The sequence below is a fragment of the Saccopteryx bilineata genome, chromosome 4 (genome assembly GCF_036850765.1).
Source record: "Saccopteryx bilineata isolate mSacBil1 chromosome 4, mSacBil1_pri_phased_curated, whole genome shotgun sequence".
NCBI classification, from domain to species: domain Eukaryota; kingdom Metazoa; phylum Chordata; class Mammalia; order Chiroptera; family Emballonuridae; genus Saccopteryx; species Saccopteryx bilineata.
In genome coordinates, this window is record NC_089493.1 from 286542204 (window position 1) to 286569732 (window position 27529).

Here is a 27529-nt window from a genome sequence, read left to right on the forward strand (position 1 = left end):
TTTCCACATTGGGCGGCTGCCCAGGCGCCCACCTTAGAGAGAACCCTGATTACAGGTGCCATTTTAACAACCGGTTCCGATGGGGCTGAATCCCACCACTGCTCCCCACCCACAGGATGTCTCTGGAGCTAACGTCTCCCGAACTGCAGGCGTCCACCTGCGCTACTGCCTTTCCGCAAAGGAAGCTCTCCCGCCCTGTCGGGGCGCGGTGCTTCTCCAAAGACCCCTCCCTCCGTGTCCTCTTCGGCTCTGCAGGCAGGCGCGCTGCGAGGGCCGCCATGAGCACTTCCTGTGGGAACCGTGGGCCCACACTTTCAACTGAAAACTGCGGCGGTGTCCTGCACTCACTCCCCCTGACTTTCGCTCGCCTCTTAATAGACTTTGCCAGGCGCCGCTGCACCAGCAGATACAGATACGTCCCAGCCCTCTCGCCGCCGGGTCCGCAGAGCCCCGTCACGCTCCCCGGAAACGCTCTTTCCCGGGGTGCCTCGACCGCGGAGGAGTCTGGGAAGCAAATCTTTCGGACTGATCTGCGCCTGCGCGGGCACAATTCTGCACAGAGCAGCCGGGCAGCGCATGCGCAGGCCTTCGGCTTTCGGTTGAGAAGGTGTCCCGGCGGCGCGGGAGGTAGGAGGGGCTGGGCTTTGGGGCTAGGAGTCTACACCCGGGAGGAGGAGGTACAACCATCTCGGCCCTTTCTCGCTCTCCCGAGGGAGAAGATCCTTTCTCCCCCCCTCCAGGGGCGATGTAGAGGCAGAAGCCGCTCGTGGGTGGGGGAAGCTGGGGCTGCCGGAAGGGAGGAGAGGTAGGGGGATCCGGATACCCACGGAGTCACTGTCGGGGGCTCAGTCTGGTGACTGGAATTCGCTGTCCGAGTCCTTGGCAGCCCTCCCCCAGGGTGCGCCCCCTACCCGTTTCCCGTGTGTTACCGGGTTGAGGGGAGTGGGAGGGTCCGCCCCCCACCTGCCCATTCATTCCGCGTCTGCTGTGAGCCTGGCGCCGCGGTAGGTACAATGCTGAGTAGGACGAACCGCGGGCCCTATAGAAATTTGCGGTCCTGTACGACCCGCTACTTCCTTCAGTAAATATTGATTGAGTTCGTATTGGAGATGGACTGTTTTAGCAACAGAGATGTGGAGACTGTAGTATTGAGGCCGGAATTTGCTTATGCCGCACACATCCAACAGGATAAGATTCAGTTTGGTTAGCTTGACGTCCCAAGCGTTAGGACACTGATCTCTGCTTCTTCCTGAAGCCTTCTCTCATGCACCCCCACTTTATCTTAGCTCGGAATGTACCAAAGTCTTAGCAGTTAACTAAATAATTGTCGAGCACTCTTTTTTTTTTTTTTTTTTTTTTTTAACAGAGACAGAGATAGAGTCAGAGACAGGGACAGACAGGAACGGAGAGATGAGAAGCATCAATCAGTTTTTCGTTGCACGTTGCAACACCTTAGTTGTTCATTGATTGCTTTCTTATATGTGCCTTGACCGCTGGCCTTCAGCAAACCGAGTAACCTCTTGCTCGAGCCAGCGACCTTGGGTTTAAGCTGGTGAGCTTTTGCTCAAACCAGATGAGCCCACGCTTAAGCTGGAGACCTCGGAGTCTCGAACCTGGGTCTTCCGCATCCCAGTCCGACGCTCTATCCACTGTGTCACCACCTGGTCAGGTTGTTGAGCACTCTGTATAAGTAAGGTGCCTAAGTAATACGAAGTAAAATGGATGAATCTGTACCTTCAAATTATTTTTAAAGATGTATTAATTTTAGAGCGAGGAGACAGAGAAGGGGGGGGGCAGGAAGCATCACCTCGTAGTCTCTCTGTGCCTTGTCCTGGCAAGCCCCGAATTTCAAACCCGTGACCTCAGCCTTTCAGGTGGATGCTTTATCCGCTGTGCCACCACAGGGCAGGATCCTCCTCAGTTTTGAGTGTAGTAGGGTATATAATTAAGTAAATGAGTGAAAATATAAGAGCTGATGCCCTGGAACCATACTGTTTGGATTTGATCCCAGCCCTGCCACTTCCAAAGCTGTGTGAACTTGAGCCATTTCCTCATTCATGTTGATTCCTTACTATAGAGAAAGGATGGTAATAGATTCTACTGAATAGGATGGTTATAGGGATTAAATGAATTAGACTTGTAAAGCGATTGACCTGGTGCCGAGCATACAGTAAGCTTTCAATAAATGTTACCTATTACATATGATTGTAACTTGGGATAAGCCCTGTTGTGAAAACTATGATGAAAGAAAATAATAAGGATGGAGAGAGTGTACTTAAAGGAGAAGGGGAAACTTCTCAAAGAAGGTGACATGGAAGATGTGAATGAGACAGCCATGCTAAATAGATTCTGGGTCTGTGTGTCTGCCCAGCTCTGGAAAACTAGATGATTAATCGAATTACTGGGCAGTGAAGATTGCATTATTGAATTTGAAGTGAACTTTCTGCCATTGAGTCATTCAGTTTGATTTTCGAACCTATCAGGCCCAACCTTTGCATTTGGTCATCATTCTAGTCACCTGAGTTTGGAGAGCCCTTGCTAGGGTAAAAGGATGGAGAAAGTGGCCTTTTTTTTTTTTTTTTTTTTTTTTTTTTAAGTGAGAAAAGGGAAGATAAAGAGACAGACTTCTGCATGCACCATGAGCGGGAGCCACCCAGCGCTCCCCGGGCTGGAGTATGCTCAAATCAACCAAGCTATCCTTAGTGCCTGAGGCCAATGCTTGGACCAAACCAAGCTATCCTCAGCGCCTGGGGCTGTTGCTTGAACCAGTCAAGCCACTGGCTGCGAGAAGGGAAGAGAGAAAGACAGGGGAGAGGGAGAAGAGAAGCAGATGGATGCTTCTCATATGTGCCCTGACCGGGAATTGAACCTGAGACATTCACACACCAGGCTGACCCTTTATCCACAAAGCCAACTGGCCAGGGACAAAGTGGTCTCTTTTTGACTTGGAAAAATAGATTTTATCAGTGAAGGATGAGCCTCCTGTGTTCTTATCTTTTCTTTGTTCCTGTATCCTGAGTGTCCAAGAGCAAATTCATTCACACTTTCTCTCTGTGTGTCTCTGTCTCTCTCATTACATTGACCGCTGATAGAGTCTCTGGTAGCTGGAGGCCTTGGACCAGCATAGACCTAAGAAATACTTTTTCTGGATTTGGGAGTCATCATGTTTTAGTGGTGACATCCCCTCATGGGATTAATTCCCTAGGCTTCAGCAAAAACAATACTCTTCCAAGATACCCAGATTTTTCTGCCTGTGAAAGACCATGCTTTGATGGGTTTCTAGACACCCCCAGCCCGCATTGTGTTGTGATGTCCTATAGGATGATGGGTCTGTATTAAATAGGCTTTACCTGAGTTTTGACAGAGGTATTGTTACTCCCATACTCTACATGATCTTATACCTTCCTGAAAGAAATGGCATAAAATGACAGTATCTGTCTAATTACACTTAAATGCTTTTGTTTTTCCACAGATGTGAAAGAACCAAATATACTTGATCACCATGGAGATCTTGGAGAATAACTTGAACACCAAGTTCATATGTATTCTATCTCAGAGGCATCTATTGGACAACAAAACCTCTCAGATGTGAACTTTAACAGAGGGAAGCTTTAAACATGCTGTTTAACACAGGCTCAATTTGAAGAAAAACATTTAAAATCATTATGGAGGGGGAAACAGTACTTTTTGCTCAATTTTGCATGCTCTCCAGGTATCTCAGTGAGAAGTAGAGAGGAGCCCTAATGAAGTTGTGGTTCTGAATGAGGCCCAGCTAGGCTCATTCTTGAGCCCCCAGACTGACCCTCACACCTCTGAAAACCAGCTTAAAAGCTTTCAAACTCACCAGATGATGGATGAGTCAGATGATGATTTTAAGGAACTATGTGCCAGTTTTTTCCAAAGGGTGAAAAAGAATGGCACTAAGGAAGCGTCAGGGGCAAGGAAGACACAGAAGGCTTCAAACAGCATTCAGATAACAAGCAAACTGGAAAGGACTAAACAAACTGCTACTAAGAGCAAAACCCTGCAACGCCCCAGGGAGAAGAAAACTCGATCTGGCAGCCAGGCCACGAGGACCAGAAAGCAAGGGGTACCCAAGTGGCAGGAGAGTGAACCAGCTCCCCCTGAGAATGGGGAGGGAAGGGGGACTGCTTCCGCTGGGCTCTGGGAGAGCAGATGGAGCACCCAGACAGGTGACCCAGCTGGAATCACTGCCAGGGCTTCCGGAGAAGAAACCAAAGGTGATTTGTACTGTTTTAAACTAAGAGTCGGACAATTTTCTGTAAAGGGCCAGGTAGTAAATTCTTTTGGCTCTGTAAGCCATACAGTCTCTGTCACAACTCCTCAGTCCCCTAGACAAGATGTAAGTGAACGAGCAGTGTTCCAACAAACCTTCATTTACAAGAACAGGCACCCAGCCTAAGGACCACAGTTTGCCAACTCCTGTTTTAAATAATAATCATAAAAAATATATAACCCCTGTTTGAATTTTCCACATGATTATGTTTGGAGCCCTCTTCTCTTTCTGTTTCCTATTATTGTTTACATTATATAGTGGACACGAGTTACGTGAACTTGAAAATAATGCTGCTTCCCCCATTTTCTCACATCTATTCTATAGTGGGTGCCATGTGGGTTTGAGTTCCAGGAGAATCTTTAATCCTTCCTTTCTCGTCCAGTTACCGTTTTTTTTTTTTTATTCATTTGTTTAAAGCAGCTTCCTTACTCTGCTGCCCTTGATGTGCTAAACCATATGCCTAGTGTACTTTCTTCATGCACAGCTGAAAACCAGCCTTGCATATATAATAATACAGCACAAGGTTTTTGGGCTCCTGAGTTCTGTTTCTAAATTTTTCTTACCTTCACTTCCTGATCTTAAATAATATTTTTTACCCAATGTGGTCAGCATAACTTCTCAGTGGAGTGGTTGGTGGTGAAGACTTAGCTCCCAGAGACTGTTGTGAGGCTTCAGTAGTGTAGTAGTGTTGAAATATTGTTTCAAGCTTCCCCTGAGAGTTGAGTGAAAGGTATACATGATTTCCCCCACACATATCTGCAAAATTGACATATGACTCCAAGGGCTTCATGGAACTCCACTAGAGGCCATCTGAGGACACCGAGTTAAAGGAAACTCTTGACATAGAAAGATATAAATGTTTTTCATTAATATTTATTTAATAACGGCTTTATAGAGATATTCATGTTCTGTAAAATTCACTCTTAAAGTATACAGTTCAATGGTTTTAGTATATTCTAAGTTGTGCAATCATCGCCACTACCTAATTTTAGAACATTTTCATCACCCCCAAAATAAACCCTGTGCTCATTAGCAGTCACTCTCCTGTCATAGATCTTTATAAAGGTACGTTTATATGAGCACAAACAGTGAGGTTACCAAAAACAATCAGTCCTATTCACACTTGAGAGTTAAATCTAAACTCTAAATTAGTTGGTGAAGGACCTCTTTGAAACTTGGGTCTAACCTGTATTTGGTGGAAAGTCTTGTTTCTCGAGCTGGAACAGACGCATGTGAATATTTTGCTCTGCAGAGGCTGCTCCTAACAGCGACTCCCAGCACTGTCCCGGTCTGACCGCCGTGGTGCCCAGTCCCTCCAAACCGCGTGCTGCGGAACTGGTCCTGCAGCGAATGCAGCAGTTCAAGAGAGCAGACCCCGAGCGTTTGCAGCATGCTTCAGAAGGGTGCTCCCGCCAGGCTGCGCTAGAAGGAAACGTTCTGAAGGACCCTGGCGATGCTACGATGGCAGGGAATGGTATGATGGGAGTTTTCTGTCTTCCCAACAGGAATAAGTTCTAACTGGAGGGAAGGAGCAGGAAGCAGCCAACCTTCATTGTGTTTCTGTGGAAGGTGGGCTCTCGCCGGCTTGGGCGTTCTGCCTTTGCCACTTCGTGTATCTGGCCACAGACTGAACGGTCCCTTGGGTCATTTCTGACTTACGTCTCTTTGACGATGTACCTCTTCCTCTTTTTTTTCTTTTGTTTTTTTGTTTTTCTCCTGTATTTTTCTGAAGCCGGAAACGGGGAGAGACAGTCAGACAGACTCCTGCATGCGCCCGACCGGGATCCACCCGGCATGCCCACCAGGGGGCGACGCTCTGCCCACCAGGGGGCGATGCTCTGCCCATCCGGGGCGTCGCTCTGTTGCGACCAGAGCCACTCTAGCGCCTGGGGCAGAGGCACAGGAGCCATCCCCAGCGCCTGTGCCATCTTTGCTCCAGTGGAGCCTCTGCTGCAGGAGGGGAAGAGAGAGACAGAGAGGAAGGAGAGGGGGAGGGGTGGAGAAGCAGATGGGCGCTTCTCCTGTGTGCCCTGGCTGGGAATCGAACCCCGGACTTCTGCACGCCAGGTCGACGCTCTACCGCTGAGCCAACCGGCCAGGGCCCCTCTTCCTCTTGTTTAAATTTTGACTTTTTATTTTGCATTTTTTCCATGCAGAAAAGTAAAATATATATGACAACAAATCCGCTGTATCCTCAGCCTGGGTTTAACGGTTGTTAACATTTGCCATCTATTTTTTTGTCTCTATAAATATACGTGTTTCTGTACTATATGAAAGTAAGTTATGTACATCATTATCCTTTACCTCTGGATTCTCTTCATAACCATTACCACAGTAATTCCATATTATTTCCTGGTGTCCAGTTCATATTCACATTTCCCCAGCTGTCTCAAGGGTAGCTTTTGTAGCTGGTTTCTGAGTATTTGTCAGAACCGTCAGTTTGCACACTGCATATGACTATAGCCAGTATAAGGTCTAAACTCAAGAACAGTCCCTGTGTCTTGTTTTGTTCTGTTTTTTTTTTAATGACTTTTTTTGAAGAGTCCAGGATAATTGTCTTTTAGCATTTGCCACTTTCTGGATTTGCTTGATTGTTTCTTCATGATGTCATTTAACCCCTTCCTGCAACCCCTGAGCTGCACTACACTGAGTAAACCAGAGGATTCATTGGCTCCAGGTTAAACAGTTTGGCAACAGCGCTTTGCAGGATTTACACCACCCTGAGAAGCGCGTCATGTCTGGTGGTTCTATTCTTCATCCCCTGAACAATAGGAATCCTCATCTTGGATGCAAATATAAAGAAGGGAAAGAAAGGAAGAAACTGTTGACAGACCTACAGCTAATGACCATGTAGTGTCTGGTATTGCATTTGCAGATCTCACCTCAGGAGCACTGACCATTCTCAGGCTACTCTGAAGGTCCACACAGGGAGCGAGGTGACATCTGCCCTGGCATCAGACCTTGAGCACCCAAAGGGTACAAAGGAGTTGCTCAGCCAGTGTGTGAGTCCAGCACCTCCCCTACATGTGACTCAGTTGCTCCCATATATCCTTTTTTAAAATTTATTGATTCTAGAGAGAAGAAGGGAGAGAGAAACATTGATTTGTTTTACTTATTTATGCTTTCATTGGTTGGTACTTGTATGTGTCCTAACAATCGAACCCACAACCTTGGCATATTGGGATAGTACTGTAGCCAACTGAGCTATCTGGTCAGGGCTGCTTCCATATATCTGCTCATCATACCCAGTAATACTCAACTGCTTTGCTTAAAAAGAAGAAGAAGAAAAGGAAAGAAAATAGGGAATTAAAATAAAGCAGGATGCTTTACTGGCTTTGGTAGAAAGAGTGATATAGGCCATTAAATATCCAAGAACTGAGGAGTCATGTTTTCAGAACGTATCCTTCGTGAACACCAAGGGTCTGCTCCAGCAGTATCAGACGTGACGGGGTAGCAGAGGTGGGCGTGGCTACCTGGGAGCCATCTCAAGCTATTTCACTCTGACCTGGTTCTTCTGCTCTGGGCAGTAAAGGTCATAGCAATAGGAAAGGTTGAACTTTGAAGAGAAAACTTAGATTTGTTGGGGTAGGAGTCTTATAAACCTGGCATGTCCAAGACAGCTGACTTTAGAAGAAATGGGAAAACTGAAAGGAAAGTTCTCCAGGACTTGATACTCAAAAGAGTGGTCCTGGACCACCAGTATCAATGAGCCTCACCTGGGTGTTGTTAGAAATGCAGGACCTGACCTGACCAGGTGGTGGTGCAGTGGATAGAGCATCTACTTGGGATACTGATGACCCAGGGTCACCGGCTTAAGCGTGGGATCACAGACATGACCCATGATCACTGGCCGGAAGCCCAATGTTGCTGGCTTAAGTCCAAGGTTGCTGGCTTGAGCAAGAGGTCACCGGCTCAGCTGGAGCCCCACTCCTACCCTGTCAAGGCACATATGAGAAATCAATCAATGAACAACTAAAGTGCTGCAACTACAAGTTGATGCTTCTCATCTCTCTCCCTTCCTGTCTGTCTCTCACTCGCTTAAAAAAAATGCAGGGTCTCAGGATCCACCTAGACCTCTATAACGTGAACCTTCATTTTAGGTAGGTCCCCAGGTGATTTTTACATACCTTAAAGTTTGAGACGTACTGTTCTAGGGGCCCTGTGTAGTGCCCCACTTTACTGGATGGTGCCCGGCATGAGGCAGGATAGCGCCCCTGCTCTGGGAGATCTGACACGTGCAGAGGTCTGAAGATGAGCTCATGCCCATGGCTCTGTGTGCCTCTCCACAGGGTCTGGGGCCTGGCTTCCTGCCACAGACAGCGACACTGCAGTGGCACTGGCCCTGCAGCAGGAGTTTGGTCAGGAACGAGCCTCCTCACATGAAGACGGCCTGGAGGAGAAGGGTCTGTTCTTCTGCCAGATCTGTCAGAAGAACCTCTCGGCTATGAACCCCACGCGGCGGGAGCAGCACGTGAATCGGTAGGAGCGGCTCCGCTGTCACTGTTCCTGTGGGTGTGACCTGAGCCAGGGAACCCTGTGGCTGTAATGGCAATCTTGAGATACCTTACTGTGACAGCACCTCAGTGTTGGTATCAAGCTGCTCTTGCTTTTTATTTATTTATTTTTTATTGTATTTTTCTGAAGCTGGAAACGGGGAGAGACAGACAGACTCCCGCATGCGCCTGACCGGGATCCACTCGGCACGCCCACCAGGGGGTGATGCTCTGCCCCTCCGGGGCATCGCTCTGCTGCGACCAGAGCCACTCCAGTGCCTGGGGCAGAGGCCAAGGAGCCATCCCCAGCGCCCGGGCCATCTTTGCTCCAATGGAGCCTTGGCTGCGGGAGGGGAAGAGAGAGACAGAGAGGAAGGAGGGGGGGTAGAGAAGCAAATGGGCGCTTCTCCTATGTGCCCTGGCCGGGAATCAAACCCGGGTCCCCCGCATGCCAGGCCGACGCTCTACCACTGAGCCAACTGGCCAGGGCCTGCTCTTGCTTTTTATTAACAGCTTTGTTGAGATATAATTCACACACCATACGGTTCACCCCTTTAGAGTAAACAATTCAATGGCTTCATTTAGTAATGTTCACAGTTATGCAACCATCACCCCAATCAGTTTTAGAATATTTTCATCACCCCGAAAAGGGAACTTGTGCCCATTAGCACTGGCTTACCATTCCTCCTCCCCCCAGCCCCTGGCAACTGCTAATCCGCTTTCTATCTCTCGATTTGCCTGTTCTGGATGTAAGTAGAATCAAACACTATGTGGCCTTCTGTGTCTGGCTTCTTCACTCGGCGTCGTATTTTCAGGGCTCACCCATGTTGTAGCATGTGTCAGTGCTTGAAGTGCTTTATGGCTGAATAATATTCCATCGTATGGATGGACTACATCTTGTTTATCTGCTCACCCACTGATGGACATTGTGTTGTTTCCACCGTTTGGAGAGTGTGAATAGAGCTTCTATGAACATGCATTTCATGAGTTTGCTTAAGTGTCTGTTTTCAGTTCTTTTGGGAATATACTCAGTAGTGGAACTTCTAGATCATACGGTGACTCCGTGCTTATGTTTAATCTGTCCTCGCTTTCTTCGGTCACCTTTGCTAACAGATACCTAAACTCCGTGTCTGGAGGCTGACTACAGGCTGTGTGGAGGAACAAGGTTTGGGGGAACAAGGTGTGGCCCCCAACATGTCCACGTAGCTGTGGATCCATGTTTGCTTCGATTCACATTACCAGGGAAGGTGGTTCTCCTGTGTTTACTGTCCTCCCTCAGGTGCTTGGATGAGGCTGAAAAGGCACTGAGACCCTCTGCACCTCAAATCCCTGAATGTCCAATTTGTGGCAAGCCATTTCTCACCCCAAAGAGCAGAATCAATCATTTGAAACAGTGTGCGGTGAAGATGGAGGTCGGCCCCCAGCTCCTGCTCCAGGCCGTGCGGCTGCAGGCGGCTCAGCCCGCGGGGGCCTGCGGCAGGCTGGCTCACGCGTCCAGGTGAGTCAAGTGAAACAGAGACAAGCAGAGAAGTACTCTGACTTGTTTAAACATAAAGCCATCTGTGGTGTCAGAGGACAATAGGCCCTCTTTGATTCTGGAAATGAAAGATACGAGGAGGAAATCAGTCATGGTCTCCACAGGGATTGAGGACGGCACTAATTCTGCATCCCGGAAGGCTTTGAAATGGCCCGCGTGAGCGTGGGTCTGTCTGTGGAAGTGACTGTTGGACTGCTTTCCGTGAGGTCCTTCCTCCGGAGAGCTTTTCACTCCGCATCCTGTGGGCCCTGCCTGTGGAGCAGCCGGGAATTCGGAAGTTCACTAGACCACATTTATTTTGTGTGAGGTGCAGCCTCACCATCTCCGTGTAGTCGGTTTTCATGCTGATAATACAGATTACTCAGCAGAGTTCAAAGAGTTGGTGAGACAGAACCACAGGCCTTTAAAAAAATATTTGCATGAATTAGATCTTAAGCGTTAAAATAGGCTGTGCTGATGACACAAGTCTTGAGCATGCAAACCACAGGCACAGAGGTGGCAGAGGGTGGCTTGGCGCCACATACCCCTGCATTATAGGGAACACAGGCGGCGTGGGCCCCGGACTGATGCAGGTTTGGGATTTCTTTCCTTGGACAGCTTTCAAGAACAAAGGGAAGCCCTGGCTGGGTAGCTTAGTTGGTTAGAACATCGTCCTGATACACCAAGGTTGCGGGTTTGATCCGCAGTTAGGACACATATAAGAGTCAACCAATACGTGCTTAAGTGAGTAGAACAACAAAATCGATGTCTCTTTCTATTGATCTCTCTTCCTTCTTCTCTGTCTCTAAAATCAATTAAAAATAAAAAAGCAAAGGGAATGCCATGGACGGTTTGTTTTCCTGGCCACTGCCTGGCACACGGGCCCTGGGCCTGTGAGCTGGGTCATTGCTGAGATGGGGGCAGAGGCTGAGTCTTCGCGGGTGAGCCGGTCTGCCTTCTAGCACGTCCGCACTACCCTCGTGGACTTGGAGGCCTTAAGGCTGAGAACGGACCTTACCGAAGCCATCGCTTGCCTTTTGGCAGGACCACGCTGAAACTACCTGCTCAGATAAAATGTACGTGCTTTTTAAATAACTCCCATGAAGTGAAACAAGGTGTGTGAAGGGCCTCCTAGAAGGTTGTTAGAGTAGAAAGCAAAAATGGACGCCTCACTGAGGGGTCCTCACTTAGGGCCTCCCTTGCCCTGAGGCCAAGCCTGGGGTGTTTGGAACTCAGGTAGGCAGGCCTCCCTGGCCAGGGCACTTGGGCTGCTCAGAGTACCCCACCTGTCCCTGAACCCCTCGCCTGCTTCCATCTGGACCCAGGCCTGCCAGAGGTCCAGCCTACACAGCGGCAGGGCCCCGCATGTTAGGGTGGCTCCTTTTCCTCTTGGAAGCTCTGGTTATCTATCGTGTAGGGTTCCCAGGAAGTTAGAACTGAATCAGGGCTTGCTTGGATCTTCCAAGACGATGCCTGGCCCAGTGGAGGGCATGAGCTTTTGTGAAGGTCAGAGGCGCTCAGAATGCCCTACAGCTGAGGGAGCGTGATCTGAAGGCTGCCCCAGCTCCGTTCCCACCGGTACCCTTCTACTTGCCCAGCCTCAGGAGTCAGCAGGCAGTCTAGGTTCTCTCGGCCAGAAAATCTTTCAGTCAATCTCCGAGCCAAATGAGTTGCTACATGATAGCCTCTTAGGCCACTGGCCACATTGGTGGCCCAAGCTGAGAGGCTTCCCTTCCGGCCTTGGGCAGAGGCACTGCCCTGCAGCCCCTGCAGGAGGGAAGGGTCCTTTCATGGCCGGCGTGTCCATGGTCGCCTAGGTGGCATCTGAAGAATCGATGGGCAGTTGGTGGAATCCAGGGTGCCGACTTGGAGCTGTTGAGTGTTGACGCCACTACATGGGTCTGGCCACATCTGGGGTGTGCAGGTACCAGTGGTGGCATTGTACAGCCACCAAGAACCCGGCTGGGCAGGATCACACAGAAGACCCCAGACCCTTCTGTGTCTCGATTGCGCCGGACTTTTGGCCTAGGTTCGTATGCGCTTACATGAGTCACAAAATGAGGATTGTGAATTCCCGGAGCACTCGAGGCCGCTGTCTGATAAGTCCACATTTACCCTTTCTCTTCCCCACAGAGGAGAAGGGGTCCAGCTCTCTGGTCTAGTGGGGACCGCCTCCGAACAGGAAGTGCTCGCACCTCTGGCGTCACTAACCTTTCTGTTTGGCTGCCCTTAAAGCTTCAGTAATCATGGTGGAGGTCTGAAGCGGAAGGGAGCCCCCAGAAAGAAGGAGCCACAGAAGCGGCAGAAGGTCAGTGAGCACGAGGTGCTGTCTGAGGACCTGCTGGTGGCCATGGCTCTGTCCAGGTCTGAGCTGGAACAGGAGGCTGTGTCTGCGGAGCTCACGCCGGGAACTGCTTTTTCTGAGAGGACCAGGCTGTCAGCAGGTATGTGTGACCACAGTGGTGGCTTCAGGGGCCTCACCGTGCTGCCTCTGGCTAAAGTTACCTCTGGCCCTCAGGCTGTGCGGGTGGCCCTGGTACTGACTCCCACTTCTGTTTCTCTCTAGAGAAGAAGAGTCGCAAAAAGAAAGCGCCCCCTCTCCCACCCCAGCTGTTAGTCCAGGACTCGGAGACCACGGGGAGACAGATCGAGGATCGTGTGGCCCAGCTCTTTGCACAGGAAGAAGCGGAGTTGCCCAGCACGCCACCACTTCCTGAAAGCAGGCTTTTAAAGGAAGAGCTGGGAAAGGCCAGCAGTTGTCTTCAGCCACCTGAAAGGAAGCAGAACTTTCTGTGGGAAGGCAGTGCCCTGACTGGAGCCTGCACTTTGGAATCCTTCTATACAGCAAGCCTGGTGCCTCCCATGGTGCCCCAGTCCACCAAGGTGCACCCCCTTCCGACACATGTGGGCGGGCGCTGGGGACGGGTTGGCAGCTCCAGGATTATAGCACTGGGAGTTAACAGCTGGGGGACAGAAAGTTCTAGAAAGAGCAGAGGGGAAGAGAGAAAGCCTAGGGGTGTCAGTTACAGGGTGTTTCTCTTTGCAATGTCTAGATGGCTCTCTTGGTAAGAATAGGGAGGACCAGCCCTGGCCAGGTTGCTCAGTGGATAAAGCATCGATTCAATGTACCAGGGGTCGGGGGTTCGACTCTGAGTCAGGGTACCTACGAGAAGCAGTCAATGAGTATACAACTAGATGGAACTAAGTGAAACAACTAGTTGATGCTTCTTTCTTGATCTCTCTCCCTTCTCTCCACTCTCAAATCATTAGAAAAAAAAAAGACAGGACCTGGAGAGTTTGTTTAAAATGCAGAGTTCCAGGCGCCACCCCCAGGCGTCTGACAGGATTTGCCTGTGATGGCCCAGGAGCCTGGCAAAGCCGATGCAGGTGGTCTGAGAGTTGGTACTCGCTTGAGGCCATTTAGATGACATTAGGAGAATGGGGCTCCCAGGGATCTTTCTGCAGGTGTGGATGCCACAGGCATGGCCTCTGCCATGATAGAGGCCGGCTGACATAGTGATGAAGAGAAGCTTCCCAGGGTCGCTCTGGGCTGTGGCTGGTACCTTCGGGGACTGCCTGGGTGGTGGCTGCTATGGCAGCCACAAGATCATTCTGGCTTCCGACTTCTTTCAGGGTCTCACACAGGAGCCCATGCTGCCACCAGTGTCACCTGATCGGCCACAGCCAGACGTGTGCATGCCACCTGCCCTCCATAGCACCTGTCCCAGGAACCAGTTGCCCTCTGCCAGCCAAAAGGAATACCAGGCCCTGCAGGACCTCATGGACCTGGCAAGAGAGGGGCTGAGTGTCAGCCCATTGCCCTGCCCTGGGGGGAATACAGGTGAGACACAGTACGGGGCACCTGGACCCTCGCCTCCCCGTGACCCAGACCACGGAGGCCGCTCAGATCTGCGGTTCCCTGGCTCATCCCCGTATGATGGGAGAAAGGCAGTCTCTGTAGGGGCTTTCTTTTTCTTCTCAAAAATAAATGTGACACAGGTAAGTTCATCACCATTTCCTAAACTTTAACCAAGGACAGAACAAGTGATCTGTGGGCTAATTCTGTTTATTTCAGTGCTGTGTCCCTCTCTGTTGGGAGGGGTAGTGGTAAGAGTGGTGTGTGGGCATCACTTTCACTAAAGAAGTCCCAGATAATAATCACTTCCTAGGCGCCTCTGGGGTCAGCTCAACCCCCAGTTCATGCCTTTTCCCTGGAGGCCGACGTTGCCAGGAGGTGATTTTTCTTTTTAACCAGTGAATCCTTCTTTCAGGGATGGATCTGTTGCCTGATGGCCTTCCCCTGACTGGGTTTGTCCTGCCTCCCGAGGAGCAGCACTTGGACACGGGCAGCCAGGCTTCGGTAAGGACCCCTCTGTGGGGCCTGGCCCTGCTCCGCTCTGCAGTGTTGGCTGCCGGGGCTTGTCGTACATTCAGTGGGGTCAGCTCACCGGCCTTCAGGCCCTTGCAGGAGTCCACTGGTCCCGCTGACAGTATTTGAGCTGAGCCAGGCAAAAGCCCACAGGAGCCTCCTGTCCTCTGTCAGGGCTCCACCATGAGGCTTTGTCTCTTTTGTCACTGAACATGGGGGGTAGCTCATTCTCCCAGCCCTGGGGCCTGCTCTGCCTGAAGCCCAGAGGAACCACCAGCACTCTGTGCGGTCACCTCATTCAGCTGACTGCTCTGTTTACTCGCTTCTCAGAGTTTCATTCATTCACTCTGGGCTCACTGTGTCCTCCACCGTGGGTCATGGGCTGGCCTCCCCCAACAGTTCATGTTCTGTGTTGGTGATGAATTGGGTGAAAAGGGGGTTTCCATTAGCGTGTACATCACCCCATTAGTATATCAGTGTCACTCCAAGTTTCCTGGTGACCATGGCACACAGAGAAAGGCCTTAGACCTCCTTTCAGCCCAGTGCCTGAATCGAGTAGACTGGGGTCCTCATCTGTTATTCCGGGATGGTAAGTTTCTTCACGGGGCCACCAACAGTGAGTGTGGAACACTTGGCCTGGCACACAGCGCTCAGCAGCTACCACTGCTGCAGCTCCATCTTTGTTAGAGCAGCCATGCCCCTCCACGTGCGGGCCCCTCCCACTTTAGGCCAGGAAACTCGGTGATGAGAATTGGAGAAAGTTAGTGTATGGCTTGCTGTTCCATGCCACTGCGTGACTTAAGGTGACTTACAGCTGCAACCCAATGGAGGTTCTCCGTTGAGAGGACTGAGAGGGTCCCACCTGGCCACCTCAGCACCATCCCAGTTGGGGAACTGGCACAGTTAGAGAGGTGAGTGACCGGTGGCAGTAACAGCTCTCCTGTTCCAGCTCGCCCTCAGTCTGCTGGCTGCCGACTTCAGTGCCATGGTCAATAACCCACAGCTGAGTGACGTCCAGTTTCAGACGGACAGCGGGGAGGTGCTGTATGCCCACAAGTTCGTGCTTTATGCCCGGTGCCCGCTTCTCATTCACTATGTAAGTGCACGGCGAGCGCGCTGTGCCCGAGCCCTCCATCCCCCTCAAGCCTGTCTCTCTCACCCCCGCCCTGCCTTCGTCCTTCTCTGCTTTCTCCTGTTCCTCACCGCTCTGCCCAGGCTCTCTCTCCGTCTCCCTGCCCCCTGCCCCCCCCAGCCGCCTCACTCCCCCCACTCTCACCCCTCTCCCCTTCTGCCCGCCTCCCACTGCTTTCAACGTTTTCCCCCAATTTGGTGCCATAATGGTTACATTTTTGTGGAGAAGACATGTTTGAGATTAGAAAGTGCTATGAGGAAATGAGTTCAGGATTGGGAAACATCAGCTTTCTTGTTCTGTTGAATAAAAATCCTTTTCCCTCCAGAATTGTTTCTTTTTTCTCTATTTGTGTAATTATGAAGACTAATCATCGATGTCTTTAAAGTTGAGCTGATGACAGATATCTCCGTGTTGACCTGTGTTTGACTTGAATACTGTGTTGTTGGAATCCAAGAAACTGCTGTAGTCACTCAGAAAGTTCTAGTGCCTTTGATATGTCTGTCAGGAGGGAATCAACTAGGTTCTTGAACATCTACTCCTGATTTGATTTTGAAAAGTTTTATGCAGAATTTATGGTCAACAAAATGGAGCGACACTGGCTAATGCTTGTGCCCATGCTGAGGCTGTTTGTAACTTAGAGACTGACAGGAGCCACCCAGCCCCCAGGCCATCTGCGTTGTCCCAAGTCATGACTGTCCAGGAGTAAACCTTCTATACTTTATTTCACCCTCAGGTGAACAGCGAAGGGTTCTTTGCTGCAGAAGATGGCGACCTAAGGACCCAGCGCGTCCTGCTGAGTGACGTGAGCACCGAGGCTGCCCGTGCGTTCCTGCGCTATCTCTACACTGCCAACCCCGGCCTGCCTCCCCAGCTGGTCCCAGACCTGAGCTCCCTGGCCTGCAGGTCAGCACTGTCCTTTCCATTTACTTCATGGCCTCGGACATGAACTGACAGGTTACTGGGGTACTGGCTCATGGGAGGATCAGGGCTGGGGCCTTTCTACACCTTCTAATCCCAGGGTTATGCCCAGTGGTGACTTTGAGCAAGGTGTATTGATAGGTGTCTGGCCAGAAATGGACTCTTGCAGGAGAACTGAGTGCTGTTTAAAGAGTCCTCTGTCAAGTCCTGTGGCTTTAGCTCCCTGGGCATGATGAGAGGGTGGCCCTCCGCCTCCGCCATCCCTAAACACCTGCTCCCCGATGGTCCCAGCACTGAGGCTGGACAACAGCAGGCCTCTCCCAGCCCCAGAAACAGAAAGTAGAGAGGAGGCATAGTCCAAGCCCCGTGAATCTGCACCAGCCAGCCTTATCCACACCCAATATCTCAGAAGAGGTGACAGGTAGCTCAAAAGAAGAAAAAAAAAAAAAGAAAGCATTTTACCTCCTGACAAGATGTGAGGGCTTCTGGGATTTTTTTAAAAAAGGAAACAAACCTTATTTATTCAAGGAAAGGATTGGCTCAGCCTCTAGAGCGGGGGTCCCCAAACTTTTACACAGGGGCCAGCTCACTGTCCCTCAGACCGGTGGAGGGCCCGACTATAAAAAAAACTATGAACAAATCCCTATGCACACTGCACATATCTTATTTTAAAGTAAAAAAACAAAACGGGAACAAATACAATATTTAAAATAAAGAACAAGTAAATTTAAATCAACAAACTGACCAGTATTTCAATGGGAACTATGCTCCTCTCACTGACCACCAATGAAAGAGGTGCCCCTTCCAGAAGTGCGGCGGGGACCGTATAAATGACCTCAGGGGGCCGCATGTGGTGTAGTTTGGGGACCCCTACTCTAGGGTTTTAAGTGTGCCGATTAGACCACAGAGCCTTCAGTCAGGTGGCAGGCTGGTGTACTCCTCGGCCTGGGTGACCTGCGACAGGGTTAGTCTGCTTTGGTGTGCATCAGTCACAACACTGGGTGAGTTTCAAGGCAGCACGTGCTCCCCGGTTCTGCAGCGCCGCCAGTTGTTGTCCTCGGCTCAGCCTGACAGTCACTATCACGTGTGCACAGTGGAGTTAGTGAGCCCTGCCTTCAAGTCCCACAAGTCTCTGTTTTGTTTTTTGTTTTTATTACTTATTTTTTGGTATTTTTCTGAAGTGAAAAGCGGGGAGGTAGAAAGACTCCCACATGTGCCTGACCAGGATCCACCTGGCATGCCCACCAGGGGGCGATGCTTTGCCCCTCTGGGCCGTTGCTCTGTTGCAACTGGAGCCATTCTAGCGCCTGAGGCAGAGGCCATGGAGCCATCCTCAGCACCTGAGGCAGAAGCCATGGAGCTATCCTCAGTGCCCGGGGCCAATTTTGCTCCAGTGGAACCTTGGCTGCGGGAGGGGAAGAGAGAGATAGAGAGGAAGGAGAGGGGGAGGGGTGGAGAAGCAGATGGGCGCTTCTCCTATGTACCCTGGCCGGGAATCGAACCCAGGACTTCCACACGCCAGGCTGACACTCTACTGCTGAGCCAACTGGCCAGGGCTACAAGTCTCTATTTTTAGAGCTGAGTGGCCGGGGCTGGTGCACATGAACCCTGGTTGCAGGTGGGCAGGGAGAAGACCGAGACTGAGCCGTGGTTGTTCCTCTGGGAGGACTTCTGCTCCAGACCTGGCCTGGCCGGGCGCCCAGTTCGCAGCCGCCATCAGGATGGTGATGAGACATGGCGTTTCCTGTTGCAGGTTTGGTGTGAGCAAGCTTGTTCACCTGTGTGAACAAGCGTCCGTCTTGATGGATTCAGAGGGCACACCGCAGAAGGAGAAGGAAGATGAGGATTGTGAAAGCAGAGCAGAGAATTTCCAAGAACTCTTGAGGTCAATGTGGGTAGATGAAGAGGAGGACGCAGAAGCCTTGCTAAAACCCGAGGCCCTCGGAGGAGATGGAGAAAAGGTCAATGAAGCAGAAATGGAAGAAATTTATGAATTCGCAGCTAGTCAGCGAAAGCTGCTCCAGGAGGAAAGTGCCCCAGAGGTTGAGGAAACCAAGCAGCTTGAGGACGGTCCGGGCTCCGGACAGATCCTAGCAGGGGTCCGGGGTAAAGAGCAGGCGGAAAGTGCGGAGCTAACGGCAGCCTCCAGGCAGGGAAGAGACGCTGCCCCAGCCGAAAGGAAGAACGTGAGCCAGTCCAGGTTCCTGCCACTTGGGGGCCAGTGTTCCGATGGAGAGGGGGAGGCAGGAGCCCCAGAGGAAGCCCTGGCTCACACTAGCTCCTCCAGCCCTTCTAAGGGCTGCTGGGCAGAGAGAAAGGAAGGGCCCTTGCTGTACTCAGTTGATGACGAGGACGATGAACAGCCCTTTTCATCAACTCCAGAAGGATACCCTCAGCCGTCCCAAATAATAAGTCATCACAAGAGAGGCAGTGGCACTAGCAGAGAAAGGGGGAGAAGGAGCTCCCGTCCGCCCACTCGCCGGCAGACACCTCCATCACAGCCTGCTCCGGGCAGGAGTCCTGGACAGCCGCACCCTCACTTCCATCGCACAGGTGACTCATCCCCACCCGCTCCCCAGTCGCAGGGCAGAGCTTCCAGGGTGGCCTCCCAGGACTCACCATCAAAGCAGAAGAGGGGCCGGAGCCTTCTCACGCTGCTTAACCATCCAGACTGCCAGAAGGGCAAAGAACGTGGTTCCATGATGGAATACAGAAATACAGGGCTCCTGATCTCACCAGAAAAGTCTCCATCCATTGACCTAACTCAGGCCAAACCGAGCCACCAGAGCTCCAGATCTCAGAATTCTCCATCCAGCATGAACAGAGAAGATGAAATTATTCTTTTATTGGATTCAGATGAAGAGCTGGAGCTAGAAAGAAACAAAATAAAGTCAGGTTTTAATGGTTCCTTGGAAGAAGGAAAAGTTCTAGAAGTTAGCCCCAAGTTCTCTGACCTGTTTTCCATCATCGACGTTGATGCAGAACAGGAACCTTCCCAAAGCCCACCAGAGAGAGAGGCCCCAGCGCAGCAGGACGAGGGGCAGCCGTCAAGGAACGAGGGCTGTGTGGGTGGCAGAGGGACCCCCCAGCTGTTCTGCAACCCCGAGACCAGTCCCAACGAGGACAGCACGACAGACACCTCGTGGCTGGTGCCCGCCACCCCACTTGCCAGCAGAAGCCACGACTACTCGTCGCAGACCCAAATCATGGGCCTCAGATCCAAGACTTCAGCAAGTGAAATAGCTCAGCTTCAGCCCAGGACCCCATTAGGGAACAGGGAAGGGCCCCAGGCCTCCAGTAAGTTTACAGTAATTGTGCCCCAGACGTCGTCGTCCTGCCCGGTGCCTGTCAATCCTAGAAGCCCCTCTAGTCCCCGTCCCAGACGCCACAAGCACTTTTCTCTGCTGGCTCCCTGTCCAACCTCAGGAGGCCTCACTGATTTCAGTGGGCAGTTCCGGAAGCATTCACTGCCTGGGCCGAGTCTGCCCAGTCAGGTCACAGCCAGTGAGGTGGTGGAGGTGGAGGACAGTGAAGATGAGCAGGAAGTGGCCTCCCACCCGGCCAGCAGCAGTCCGCTGCCGGACAGCGGCCCCCCCATTCCGACTGATGACTGTTACTGGCATGTGGAGCCCCTCTCGCCAATTCCTATCGACAACTTGAACCTTGAGCGGACTGGTCCCCTCAGCACCAGTAGTCCGGGCGGTAGAGTGGGGGAGGCCCCAGACAGTACTGACTGCCACTCCCCTGCACCCCCATCCTACTCCACTCCCCTGCACCCCACTCAGATGGGTACCACCCCCACCCGAGGGAGCTGCACCGGCCACAGGAAGCCTCAAGAGAAATCCCCTCCGGCCAGCTCCCCTGGCAGCAGCAGGCTCAGCTTCTTGACCTCCGCTCTGTGGGACGATTGGGATGGAGAAGAAGAGCAGAAGTCTCCAGAGGGTTTTCCTCTGGCCCAGACACCAAATGCCGATCGAGCTCAGAAATCGGATGACTTAGAGAAGCCGAGTGAGTAGTGGGAAGAGCTGTTTATCTTTTACATTCTTTTACACCAAGGGCCCAAGAGGAAACCAGTAATGACAGCATGGGGTGGCAATGCTGAAGGGCCTGCTGGCCTGTGACGAGCCCCTTCCTTGCCTTCCAGACCCCTCTCCAGAGTTGAGGGAGAACAGGCTTGCTATCAAACACAAAATTCTTAGCCGGTAAGTCAGGGCTTTCTCCACTGGCCTGGACTCTACAGCTCACCTGGGCACACTAAAAATCCCTGCCTGTGGACCCCACTTCAGAATTCTGAACCAGCACCCTGGGAGGCCAAAGTGCACACCTCAGGTGGGCCTTAGGACTGGGCGAGTGGAGTTCCTCAAACAGTTTAACATAGAATTGCCATTACAACCCAGCAATTTCACTCCTATGTATACATCCAAAAGAATTAAAATTGGGACTCAGACAGATCCTTGTACACAGATGTTTATAGCAGCTCCATTCACAATAGCTAAAAGGTAGAAACAACCCAAATGCCCCTCAACTGATTGAGTAGGTATATAAAATATGGTCTAATCCAAAAATAAAAGGAATATTATTCAGCTATTGAAAGGAATAAAAGCAATCATACCTGCTACAACACAGCTGAACCTTGAAAACATGTTAAGTGAAAGAAGCCAGTCACAAAAGATCACATATTGTAATTCCATTTATATGAAATAACCAGAACAGTCAGATCCATAGAAAGCAGATTAGTGTTGCCAGGACAGAGAGGAGTGGGGTGACTGCTTGCTGGCTACAGAATTTCCTCTGGAGGGATTCAAACATTTTGCGACTAGACAGAAGTGCTTGTTGTACAACACTGAATATACTAAGTGCCACTGACTTACTTTAAAAAAATGTTTTGAAGTGAGAGGAGGTGAGACAGAGAGATAGACTCCCACACATGCCCTGACCAGGATCTATCCGGCAACCCCATCTGGGGCTGATGCTTGAATCAACCGAGCTATCCTCAGCACCTGAGGCTGATGCTCGGACCATCCAAGCTATCCTCAGCACACAAGGCCTACACTTGAGCCAGTCGAGCCACTGGTTGCAAAAGGGGAAGAGAGAAAGAAGGGGGAGCAGGAGGGGAAGAGAAGCTGACGGTCGCTTCTCATGTGTGCCCTGACCAGAGATCAAACTCAGGACTTCTGCACGTGGGGCTGATGCTCTATCCACTGACCCAACCAGCCAGGGCTTAAATTTTTGTGTAAATTTCATGTCAATTTAAAACAACAGATGCGGCTGTGAGAGAGGCCTGTTGTGGGCCTCAGTCCATCCTTGGATGATGCCAATTCCCAGCTCATTTCAGTCATGGGGAAAACCAAAGCAGCCAGTGTGGGCCCCTGAAGGTGCTGCCTCTCCTCCAGCAGGGCAGACCAAGGGGAGCCACGAAGGGCAGGGTGGCACTGAGCAGTGACCAGGAATGGAAGCAGAGCTTAAGGAGATCGCATCTGCTTGCGACCTGGTGTTTCGTTTCCTCTTTAAGTCCTAACCAATTGGGCTTGACTGACCAGCACTTTCAGCCTTGGGTGGGCATCAGAATTGCCTGGAGAGCTTTTTAAAATGCATGTGGCCGGGCCCCACCCCAGAGTTTCTGCTTCAGGAGGTCTGGGGTGCAGCCAAGAATTTGCATTTCTGCCTGGTTCCCAGGTGATGCCGTGAGAACTGCTATAGGAGACTTGAGACCCACACGCCCAGACTAAGTCAGGGGCCTTCGTCTGAATCTGAGGCGGGCTTTAGGGGTGACAGACTCTGAAATTTTATAAAGGATTTTGTGCAGTTTTTAGGGGACAGCCTGTTCTCGCTGGCGTTTCCAAGTGCTCCATGCTCACAAAAGGGATGAGAAACAAAGTCCCTCTTTTCCTGACTACCCCGTTCACCTTTCATTTTCCCGTCGATTTGAGGGAGAGGGCGGGAGAAGCATCAGCTTGTTTCACTTAGTTGTTCCATTTTGTTGTGCACGCTCTGGTTGTTTCTTGTACATGCCCTGACGGCTTTGAACCCACAACCTCTGGCGCGCTGGGTCAACGCTTTGTCCATGGAACCACCAGCCCAGGGCCCCATTTATATTTAAAATACCTGTTTCTTTCTTCTTCTTTTTTTTTTTTTTTTTGTGGTAGAGACAGAGAGTCAGAGAGAGGGACACACAGACAGGAAGGGAGAGAGATGAGAAGCATCAATTCTTCATTGTGGCTCCTTAGTTGTTCATTGATTGCTTTCTCATATGTGCCTTGGCCCTGGGGCTACAGCAGACCGAGTAACCTCTTGCTCGAGCCAGCAACCTTGGGCTCAAGGTGATGAGCCTTGCTCAAACCAGATGAGCCCACGCTCAAGCTGGCGATCTCGGGGTCTCGAACCTGGGTCCTCTGCATCCCAGTCTGACGCTCTATCCACTGCGCCACTGCCTGGTCAGGCTACCTGTTTCTTTTTTTAAAATAACAGCTTTATCGGGACATTTTCACATACTATAACATTCACCCTTGAAATGTTCCATTCAGCGGGTTTTAGTGTGCTCACAGTTCTGCAGCCATTGCCACTATATCCAGAATGTTTTTATCACCCCAGAGATAAGTCCTGTCACTGCCATTGCACCATTACTCAAACCTATGTCAACCACTTAGCTGCTTCTCCATTCACAAAGCATCAGCATTGCACAAGGCCACCAGGGGCCTCTGTGTTCCGAGTGACACTTTCCAACAGGAAGTCAGGGTGGCAGAGTCAAACGGTGAAGGGGTGGACATCGTTGTTCTCATGGAACAGATGGGACTGGGCTTTCTCCACGTGCATCTTTCTCTTGGTTACACTAAGGATTGGAAAGGGGGAAACCCAGGTCCCTCTTTCTGAAACGTGTCTGTTTTGTTCTACCTGTAAGGTGCTAACCGGAGGAGGAACTTGCCCCCGAAAGTGCCCATAACGCCAATGCCACGGTATTCCATCATGGAGACCCCGGTACTAAAGAAGGAGCTGGATAGGTTTGTGGTGTGCTTGAACAATTGCCCATTTGTGGTACCTTCTCTCCCACGAGTGACCGGGCTTAGCAAGGCTGGGAGCTGAAGGCCCTGCCGCCAGATCTGCCCCGGGCTCTGGTGTGTGGGCTGTGGGGGGCGGGCCCTGTGCCTGCCAGCTTTCTGCGTGCTGTTCCCCAAACTCCCCAGGCCCCAGGAAGCTAAGAAATGAGACTCCCCCGCTTACCCATTAGATGACAGGTCTCCTTGTCATGTGGGTGGTGATGGGACCCTGGCCTTAACAATCTGAATAAGGAGACATCTCTTTTTTTGTTTTTGAGAGTGTGTGTATGGCCATGCAGATTGGCAGTGAATTCGGGCAGATGGTAAAAGAACTGTGGAGCCGGAGGATGGTGGGCCATTCTGATTTATTGGAGGCTCACAAAGACAGGCAAGCCAAAGGAAGAAAGAAAAAGAAAATATACAAAGGGAAAGGAAAACCTGCTTTTCGCAGTGGAGGGCAAGGGATCAGAAACCGACGGCACCTCTCAGTGGCGGGCGCAATCTAATCCCCTCGCCCGGGAAGCACTGTCTCCTTACACTAGTGCTGTCCTGTGCGCCTGCACCAACTGCACAAAGCGCTTGCAGCTAGTAAACCTGTGCGCAAGCTTAACAGCTGTTTTCCCCACAGAGAGTGAAGGGAAAGAAATGAGACGCTGAGAAGCATCAAGCTGCAGTCGCGGCACCTTAGTTGTTCACTGACTGCTTTCTCATATGTGCCTTGACCGGGGGGTTACAGCAGAGCCATAGACACCTTGCTCAAGCCAGCGTCCATGGGGTCATGTCGATGATCCCATGCTTGAGTTGGCGACCCTGCACTCAAGTTGGTGACCTCAGGGTTTCCAGCCTGGGACCTCAGCATCCCAGGTTGATACTCTTATCCACTGTGCCACCATCGGTTAACCTTAGAGACATCATTTTCTTTTAAGATTTTTATTTATTCATTATAGGGAGGGGAGAGAGAGAGAAAGGAGGAGAAGCAGGAAGGATCAACTCCCATATGTGCCTTGACCAGGCAAGCCCAGAGTTTTGAACCAGCAACCTCAATGTTTCCAGGTTGACGCTTTATCCACTGCGCCACCACAGATCAGGCAGAGACATCATTTTTTAAGAGAACATATATCCTAATGAATGCTGCTCTTCACATTGGGCCTAGAGAAATCATTGCCACCACTATTGCTCAGAACATGGGGAACAGCCCTTCTGGAATATTTTTTTCTTTTTCAAGTGAGAGGAGGGGAAGTAGATTCCCACATATACCCCAGCCGGGATCCACCTGGCACCCCCCATCTGGAGCCAATCTCTGCCCATCTGAGGCCATGCTCACAACTGAGCTATTTTTAATGCCTAAGGCGGAGGCTCCACGGAGCCATCTTCAGCACCCAGCATTCAGGGACAGTGTGCTCGAACCAGTTGAACCAAGGCTGCGGCAGAAGAGTGAGAGAGAAGGGGAGGGGGAGGGTTGGAGAAGCAGATGATTGTTTATCCTGTGTGCACTGACTAGGAATCAAACCTGGGACATCCACACACTGAGCCGATGTTCTACCATTGAGCAAACTGGCCAGGACTGGAATATTCTTCAGAGTAAGCTCAATCGGCATGCAGGATAGACACTAACCTCTGAATGAATACTCATAAAAGCCAAACATTTTAAGATTTCAGTTACACAAAACCAGTGATTTGTTGACAATTGTTTACTCTTTGCTGAAGTCAACCTGTTTCCCACTCAGATTTGGAGTACGCCCTCTGCCCAAACGCCAGATGGTCCTGAAACTGAAGGAGATATTCCAGTACACTCACCAGACCCTGGAGTCCGACTCTGAGGACGAGAGCCAGGCCTTACAGGTGCCCGCAGAGGCTCCTTGCAGCCAGACGCACACCACCAAGACCTCTAAGGCTTCAAAGGCAGCTGGCCGCACCAGGCTGGAGGCCACTTCTGACCCTAATCCCCACAGATCCAAGGGACTGGCTAAGGCCAAGGGCACCCAACGTCGAAAGCAGCAGCCTGGCAGACGCGTCCCCCCCATGTCACCAGCCAAAGAGGTGCCACTAGGCCCTGATGATGACGCCCAGCTCCCAGCCTCCCAGGAATCCACGGCTACCTCTGTGGACGGCAGTGACAGCTCCTTAAGCTCACAGAGGTAACCAGAGCAAAGGACAGGGCCGGTGGCTTCACAGGTCCTTTGACCAGGTCTGAGGGTTGGCATAAGCAAAGCCTCATGGCCAATGTAGGAAACCCCAGTTGCTTTCTGGTTTTAAACTCCAGGAAGTCCAGCTGGGGTTCCAGGGTAGCCCCCTGTGGGCCTCCTGAGCCGTCCTTTAAAGTTCCCACATCCGTGAGTGGGGCTGGCCCAGCATGCCTTCTTGGTGGGGGCCTGCTGCCACTGGCCAAGGACAGGAGCCTGACAGCTCAAGTGCCAGGAACACAGCCCTGGGGGGTCATCCATGCCTGAAACCCACTCCTTAAAGAGCCTCCTGGTCTTAGCGGGGCTGGAGGGAAGGGGTGTTGCGAAATACTAATATCTGGTTCTTTGCAGTTCTTCCTGTGAGTTTGGAGCAGCCTTTGAGTCCGCAGGGGACGAGGAGGGTGAGGAGGAGGCCAGCTCTTCGCAGGCGGCCATCCCGGCGGCGGCCACAGAGGAGGCAGTGCGGCGCTACATCCGCTCCACGCCAGCGCTCTACCGCAAGGTCCTGCTGTACCAGCCCTTCGAGCTGGCGGTGCTGCAGGCTGAGCTGAAGCAGCAGGGCATCCGCATGGCCGCGGGGAAGCTGCTGGACTTCCTGGACGCCCACTGTATCACCTTCACCACTGCCGCGGCCCGGAAGGAAAAGGGGAGGAAGAGGCGGCAGCCCAAGGGCCGGAAGAAGGCAGGCAGAACCGCCCGGCCTGCGCCCTGCTCCCCGTGCGTGGCCGTCGGCAGCCTGTGAGGGGCTGTGAGTCCAACTCTGGGCTCCTTGAGCGAAACAGGCTCCACGGGCGTTTCTGGGCCCTGCGGCCACTTCTACTGCCCCCGTGAAAGTGACGACCAGCTTCCTTCCTCTGTTCCCTGGAGTGGTGCTCAGAGCATGTCACCCACGGGCTTCGGGCCGGGCTGCCTCCTTTTAGCCCTGCTAGCCTCTATGTGTTTCAGAGGCCGGCCTCCCCCAGCGGCCAGGGCAGGCAGGGCCCGCTTGGCACACCTGTTCTCTACGTTTATCAACTGCAGTATGTCCATTCCGAGCTAGCTGTGCAGACAGTGTGCCCCGTCTGTCTTCCTTCTTAGCACTTGTGCCGTGACCCCAGGCCCCACCAGCAGACCAGGTGTCCACAGGCCTCCACACTGCCATGCCCCAGGTACTCACTGGTCCTGCCATCCTGCCCAGACACCGATCACTGTCACCAGCAGTCTCCAAACTGGACAGTGCAGAAGGGCCCCGCGCAGCTCTGAAGCCCCCGGAACAAGCATGTGTTTGTAAGCTGGTTTGGGGGTGTGTGGAAGGCTGCCTCCAGCTTCGGGGGCAGTGCAGACCACAGGTAAGGCCTGGAGGAGAAAACGAGTGGGCCTCTGTGTCTTTGTGAACATCCTGTCTGTTTTAAATACCGTGTAGTCCATTTTATATGATGTGCAATAAAAAAGACTGCTTTATGAAAACCTTCCGAATTCTCCCTCTAGGAAAATGAGGGAAAGCAACCGTGACCCTCACCCCCTGTCCCTAAAGTATGTCTGCAGAGGCCTTTGTGCCTGTTCTTTATCGTAAGGGGTCACCCAGGCCTGTTGGCCCCTCATTTCACT

At 51.6% G+C, this 27529-nt stretch overlaps 1 protein-coding gene across 2 annotated transcripts; it reads left to right on the forward strand.

Moving 5' to 3' along the window:
- Positions 1–531: 531 nt before the first annotated feature.
- SLX4 (SLX4 structure-specific endonuclease subunit) lies at positions 532–27375 on the forward strand. Of its 2 annotated transcripts, none has more exons than XM_066275086.1 (15): positions 532–627; positions 3473–4241; positions 5550–5771; positions 8587–8776; positions 10070–10288; positions 12542–12750; positions 12873–13189; positions 13940–14147; positions 14578–14666; positions 15625–15771; positions 16541–16710; positions 18479–20733; positions 23624–23723; positions 25487–25897; positions 26294–27375. In XM_066275086.1, exons 2-15 carry the CDS (start codon positions 3848–3850, stop codon positions 26682–26684), a joined length of 5322 nt encoding a protein of 1773 aa, XP_066131183.1. In that variant the 5' UTR covers positions 532–627; positions 3473–3847; the 3' UTR covers positions 26685–27375. The 2 variants fall into 2 exon arrangements, with proteins under 2 accessions (XP_066131183.1, XP_066131184.1); XM_066275087.1 differs by lacking the exon at positions 532–627 and adding an exon at positions 699–1004.
- Positions 27376–27529: the final 154 nt, after the last annotated feature.

What these genes read in the sequence shown, in the direction of transcription:
- SLX4 (XM_066275086.1), top strand. Translation starts at nt 3,848, where the DNA reads ATGATGGATGAGTCAGATGATGATTTTAAGGAACTATGTGCCAGTTTT. An exon ending in CGGGAGCAGCACGTGAATCG is followed by an intron (nt 8,777 to 10,069) that starts GTAGGAGCGGCT and finishes GTCCTCCCTCAG; the next exon opens with GTGCTTGGATGAGGCTGAAA. An exon ending in AGGCTGGCTCACGCGTCCAG is followed by an intron (nt 10,289 to 12,541) that starts GTGAGTCAAGTG and finishes CTGCCCTTAAAG; the next exon opens with CTTCAGTAATCATGGTGGAG.